This window comes from Merops nubicus, unplaced genomic scaffold, assembly GCF_000691845.1.
Source record: "Merops nubicus isolate BGI_N331 unplaced genomic scaffold, ASM69184v1 scaffold28780, whole genome shotgun sequence".
Taxonomy (NCBI): Eukaryota; Metazoa; Chordata; class Aves; order Coraciiformes; family Meropidae; genus Merops; species Merops nubicus.
Genome location: NW_008583944.1, coordinates 603 through 824, shown reverse-complemented (window position 1 = coordinate 824; position 222 = coordinate 603). Strand labels below are relative to the sequence as shown.

General features: G+C 63.1%; 1 protein-coding gene across 1 annotated transcript in view; it reads right to left on the bottom strand.

Moving 5' to 3' along the window:
• Positions 1-6: 6 nt before the first annotated feature.
• The window catches only part of IBSP (integrin-binding sialoprotein), a gene marked incomplete at both ends in the record, with an annotated part of 541 nt that continues 325 nt past the window's right edge, over positions 7-222 (bottom strand). Inside the window, one exon of the mRNA XM_008942711.1 lies at positions 7-219. Coding sequence (XP_008940959.1) covers positions 7-219 — 213 coding nt within the window. The remainder of the gene's footprint in view (positions 220-222) is intronic.

Here is a 222-nt window from a genome sequence, read left to right as displayed (position 1 = left end):
ACTGGCTGTAGTAGTAATCCTGCCCGTACACGTCGTAGCCGTGCCCCTTGTAGTAGCCATACTCGTCCTCGTAGGCCCGGTAGCTGTCCCCACGGGCGTACTCGTCCTGCTCCCCATAGCTGCCGTCAGTGGTGCCCTCGTCCCCCCGGCCGTGGCCTCCAACTGTCACCTCGTACTCCCACTGCTCCCCAGCTGTCGTGGCATCTGTGGGTCCCACATCTA